The sequence below is a fragment of the Carassius carassius genome, chromosome 2, assembly GCF_963082965.1.
Source record: "Carassius carassius chromosome 2, fCarCar2.1, whole genome shotgun sequence".
In the NCBI taxonomy this organism is placed as follows: domain Eukaryota; kingdom Metazoa; phylum Chordata; class Actinopteri; order Cypriniformes; family Cyprinidae; genus Carassius; species Carassius carassius.
Window position 1 is genome coordinate 46,014,026 of NC_081756.1, and position 6,049 is coordinate 46,020,074.

Consider the following 6,049-nt stretch of genomic DNA (forward strand, 5'->3'; position numbering starts at 1 on the left):
AAGTGTATTGACCCTAAAGAAGCCTGAAACACTAACACTAAAACCAGTGTTGTTATTGTTAAGGGGCACCTATTATGCCCCTTTTTTTACAAGATGTAATATACAATGTGTCTGTGAAGTTTCAGCTCAAAAAAACCCACGGATCATGCATTATATCATTTTGAAAATGGTAATTTTGAAAGGAACAGAAATGCGCTGTTTTCGTGCCTGTATCTTTAAATGCAAATGAGCTACTGCTCCCCGCCCACTTTTCCACAATAGGGCTGTGCCTTTACAGCTCGTACCTCAAATACTCATTTGTTTGATTTTGATTATCATGTCTGTCACACTGAAATCAGTTTAAACTTCTGATAAAGTGTTTTATAAGCACACAGAAAGTGGCTTTCACATGGCATGTGAGTGCTAAACTAAGTTCTCTTTCATGTCTTATAAACATGGTGGTGTCAGTCAGCAGCTGTGGGCGGGGCCTAAACATTGTGACATCACATTGCTCAAAGAATCAAAACGCCATGTCCGAGACTGATTCGGTTTAATGGGGATAAAAAAATAAGGAGTGGGTGAATTTTTTATCATTGTAGGGTGGTTATGTTCACACACATTTATGTCCAAACACCATGTATAAGTGGATTTTGCATAACAGGTGCCCTTTAACAAACTGAAACTATTTAAATCAGTTGTGTTCATTTAAATGAAGATGAAATAAAGCCGAAATATTCAGTAAAAAATCTAATGGAAATATTGCCTTAGGGACTAAATGAAAGAAGTTGAAGTAATTCCATTACAAAATCGGAAAAAATATAAAACTAAAAGTAAAACTAAAGTAATTGTCCATCAGTTCATCACTACGTTACTCCAGTTTTGCAAAAATTGTCTTCATAATAATACGTTTTTATAAACCATTAATAATTTACAGGTTAATATCCTGACAAATACCTGGATATCCTTGTGAATACTGTTTAATTTGCCGAACTACACTCGCATGAAACTTTCTTCCTATTGTATGATTGATTTGTGCGTTTTTTCCTCTCCTCTCACTTCAGAGCCACTTCATAAAGAAGTGCAGAGCTTGGCCTTCATCGACGTGGTGTCCGGTCTGCGCTCACATGAGAACAAGACGGTGGCGCACCAGGCCTCTCTCACAGAGCAAAGGTTAACGGCGCAGAGCTAAAGGACTCTTCCACAGCATCTCCTCCCTGCCTGCTTCCCCTCACACACATATCTCTCGTTGTCATGTGCCAAGCTGTTGTCCCCTCTGCGTTCTCTGCTACAGACTCTCAAAGCCCTCTGTTTGCTCCGCGCTTGGAGAGATACGTTACCCAAAGGCGGCCATACTTTGTAGACAGCCTTCTGCAATAGATTCATACCTGAACAGCAAAATATTTTTAAAAGACCATAGCTGTGATAAAAAAAAAACACACACAAAAAAACATGAAATTCACCTATAAAAGCTGAAAAAAAAATAGAACACGAGTGTTGGCAGTGGAAATAGCGCAGTTGTGATTTCATGACATGTAAAATCACACATACCAACCGACTTGTGCATGTTCCATTTTTTTTTTTTTTAATCGTCCGGTGTATCTGTGTTCAGCGACTCAAGCCACGCCAATATGACATGCCCCGCCCCTTTCCTTCTGCTTACTATTTGACATAGACGAGTAGAGATCAAACGTGTTTGTACTGTATAGGGCACCTCTGGACCAGAATGGACCTTTTCATATTTTGCCTCCTGGTCCTCATGCCACCCATAATCCATATCTCCAGGAAAGAGCTAATTACATAATCATTAGTCTGTTGCGTTTACAAAAATAGATCATTATTGTCATATGGAGAAGTAATATATCTTGATACCAAGGACTGAAGTTGTTGTACATGATGCCCTCAGATACGCGTCAAAAAAAGTGATGTCATTATAGTGTAGTTTTAATAACTTGAAAGGATAGTTCCCCAAAAAATAAATTCTGTCTTTATTTATTCACCTTCATGTTGTTCCAAACCTCGTAAGACTTACAAAAGGAGATATTTTGAAGAATGCTGGTAGCCAAACTGTTTCAGGTCCCACTGACTTTTGTACATTCTGTGGAAGTCATTGGGTTCAGAACGGTTCAGATACAAACGTTCTTCAAAACAATCGTCTTATTTTTGAAGAAGAAGAAGAATGAAACTATTTGGTTAGCAGATTATTCAAAATATCTTATTTGGTATTAATATACATACAAGATAGTTTGATGAATGTTGGTAATTAAAAAGTTTTAGGTCCCATTGACTTCCATGGTATACCAAATTCTTCAAAATGTTTTATTTTGTGTTCCATAAAAGGAAGAAATGGCATTGTTCTATTGAAGATATTTTAAAGAATTTTGGAAACTAAATGGTTTCAAGTCCCACTGACTTCCATACTATTTTTTGTCCATACTATGCAAGTCAGTGGTACCAAAATCATATGAATACCAACATTCTTCAAAATATCTTCTTTTGTGTTCTACAGATGAAAGCAATTCCAACTTTCTATAGAAGGTACTTTGATGAATATTGGTAAACAAACCATGGTTTTTGAAGAAACAAAGAAGATTAGGTGTGCAAAGAACAAAACCAAATAAACTTCTGTGGTATTTGAAGAATTTTGGTAATCAAACTGTTTCAGGTCCCAGGGATGACCTGAAACCATTTGTTTACCAACATTCTTCAAAATATCTTCCTTTATGTTTCACAGAAGAAAGAAATGCCAACATTCCATAAAAGGTATTTTAAGAATCTTGGTAACAATTTTGTGTTCCATTGACTTCCATTGTATTTTTGACCCATATTATGGAAGTCAATTGCATATGGAAAAAAATCTTCTTTTGTTTGTCCAGAGAAGAAGGAAATACCAACATTCTATAGAAGGTATTTTGAAGAACAAACCGTTTCTGGTCCCCATTGACTTCCACTGTATTTTTTGACCAGACTATAGAAGCCAATGGGAATGTTGGTTACCAACATTTGTCAAAATATCTTTAAAAAGTAACGCCTACAGATTTTGAAATGACATGTTTTACATTTTTTTGGGGTGGACTATCCCTTTAAAATCGATCAGGAAATGATTAGCATGACTGCCAGTACATTAGCACACACACATACGGTAGGCTCATGGCAGATTACTGAGACATGTAAGGGCTGGGACTGGTCATGTGTGTAGCTGAAACCGCCACAGTTACGCTGAGCAAGGTAACCGAATAATAATAATAATAATAATGTCTCAAACGACAGACTCGTTGTGAATGTTTTTTTTTTTTGAGAAAGTGTCTTTTTTTTTGCATGTGGAGCTGCCTGTCCTTTCCATCCTCTCCAGTATCCTCTGAACATGCACCTCCCTGCATGTCCGATACTGTGAAAATCACTGTTATGTGGCCGTTTTATGTTGGGTAATTAAGTTCTTATTTATCATGTTTGTACCCTCGAGAAACCACATGGCAATCCAGTATATCTACAGTAGGGACCGTACAAATATAAACGGAATTAATTGTTGTAAATGTCATTGATGAACTGTACATTTCAAAGATTTAAACTTATTAAAACAATCGCTGGTGACAAATTTATGCTCTGTGATTCTACCTTGCCTTCTTGTCAAAGTTAAAATTAGTTGATGTGGAAATGGTTTGTTAAATGTTGACAGGAAAGTCTTGATCGAGCCGCTCACTGAACACACTGCTGTGGACTTTTATTAAGTTTATAAATCTTTAGGTAGAATAAAAACACTTCAAATGTCTTTTCTATTTTTATGTCAGGAGGGGAATAAAATGTTTTGAGAAAGTGGATTGAATCAGCAAAAGCACTGCTGGTGCATTGTAGGATAGGAAAATATATTTCTGTCAAAAAAGGATGTTGAAATATTCTAAACCAGCTTTAATAAAACATCAGGTGGTTGTTGTGTATATATATTCAAATAATAAAAAGAAATACATGCATAAACACACATAATAAAATATGGAAGCCCATTTCCACTATATATTGAGGGGGAAAAAAGCTTTGGTAAATCATAATTACAGCATAAAAAGTCAATTATAAGATAAATTGAAGTGTTATAAGTCGTAGTTATGAGATTAACCCCTGGTTTCACAGACAGGGCTTAAGACTAGTCCTAGACTAAAATGTAAGTCTGAGCTGTTTCCACTGAAATAAACTTGCACTGACTGATCTTAAAAATATATCAGTGCCTTTTTAGTTTTAAGATGCACATCGGTAATGTTTTTTTTCTAAGCATGTTTATAAAAATTACTTAAATGTCCTAATTGATCTTTGGTCTAATCCTGGCTTAGTCTAAGCCCTGTCTGTGAAACCGGGCCTAAATCTTTTGTGACATAAACCACAATCATGGCAAAAAGTCAAATTTATGTCAGTCTAAATTTACACAATAAGTGGAAATTATGTGATAGTCTAAATTATGACGTCTAAATTTTTACTATAATAGGTCAAAATAAGATAAAAAATTCATAATTATGACAAATCTAAATTGACAATGCTATACAAGTTTAAACATAAGATAAAAAGTCAAAATTATGACAGGCTTGACATTGTGTCAAAACTGTCGAAAAGCCATAATTATAGCAAGACGAAATTGACAAATTTGTCAGTTATAACAAAAAAAAAGAATAATTAAGTAAAAATTATGTCAGTTACAACTATAAGATAAAACGTCTAAATTATGAAATCAAAAATCGTAAGTCAGAATTGTCAAAACAACTAATTGAAATGAGTCATAATTATGACAAAAATGGTTTTGCCGTAACTTTTACTATTAAAATCATAATTTTGAATCTCGTAATTAACTTTTTTTTTTTTTTTTTTTATAATGATTTATCAAACCATGATGTTTTTTTTTTATGTCTAAAATGGGCATGCATAAATATACCTTGCGTGTTTATATATTGATTATATTAAATTGTCCCTTAATTTAAGTGGAAATCAACAGCAGTCTTTACTGTTACACAGGAACGATATTTCCCAGACAGCAACACAGTGTTGGCACAGATCCGGCCCACATCCAGCCCACATCTGGCCCGCATAAAATCCATGCGGGCCAGATGTGGGCCGGATCTGAACCGAAACTGCTTGCTGGGTTGTTGCTAAAGATATTCTGAATTAATATAGTCTTTTTTTCAGACTTTTTAAGGATAAATGGTAACATTCAACAGAAAGCTTGATTAATCAGAAAACCCGAGAGATCATTTATTGAAAATGTTTGTTCTTATTGCTGGAGCATCAAATAAATGTATGACACACAGCCTAAATAACAGCCAACATTAATATCCTCTCAGCTCCAGTGAGAGGAAAGTTCAGCTTCAGACTCTTGAACATTTTCCCTTCCTTTTATAAGCATGAACACATTTGAAATGCATTGCAATTATAAAAGATAAAAGGAGACATAAACCATGTTAAAAGCAGTTTTAGTGATGCACAATTACACGAGTGCTACAGTACATACAGTAGTGTGTTACACTGTCACAACTACGTTTGCATTGTAAAAATGATAAAATATAACTCAGATATTTATAACAACCTGCAACAAGCAAGCTTCTGATTAGTGCGTACGTTACAGAAAAACACAATCACGGTGCATTTTTCTCTTTTATCAGAAATTGCTTGTTAAAGATAAACATCTGAATAAGTAATTTTCTGGCATCTCTTAATTTGTTAGTGCAAGAACACCATTTTACAAAAACGAAATAAAAAGTATGAATGACTTCCTGACTGTTTTAGTGAATATAATCTGCAAGATTTGCATCAAACGTTTATACTTAAGAGTGATATGTAATATGCAATTTAAGTGCAAATGTGAACCAGTGTTAACAGAATAATTCATAAAAACATTGCACAGAGGCTGCGCTACAAATAATCCCCCGCCACTGAAGAAATGTGTCTATTTTTATCAGTAATTGTTTTCATTTCCCAGATTATTATATAGGCCTAGATGTATTTAAGCTCAAACCATGGGAGAAAAAAAAAAACCTATTCAATTTGGTGCAGATGCTGATATTTATATTACATAAAATGCATTTATCTCCCAATAATA

At 34.6% G+C, this 6,049-nt stretch overlaps 1 protein-coding gene across 2 annotated transcripts in view; it reads left to right on the forward strand.

Moving 5' to 3' along the window:
* The window catches only part of rap1gds1 (RAP1, GTP-GDP dissociation stimulator 1), a 41,193-nt gene extending 39,728 nt beyond the window's left edge, over window positions 1–1,465 (forward strand). For both annotated transcript variants that reach the window (XM_059517864.1, XM_059517874.1), the window contains one exon: window positions 1,041–1,465. In XM_059517864.1, coding sequence (XP_059373847.1) covers window positions 1,041–1,168 — 128 coding nt within the window. In that variant the 3' untranslated portion in view covers window positions 1,169–1,465. The remainder of the gene's footprint in view (window positions 1–1,040) is intronic.
* The last annotated feature ends 4,584 nt before the right edge of the window (window positions 1,466–6,049 follow it).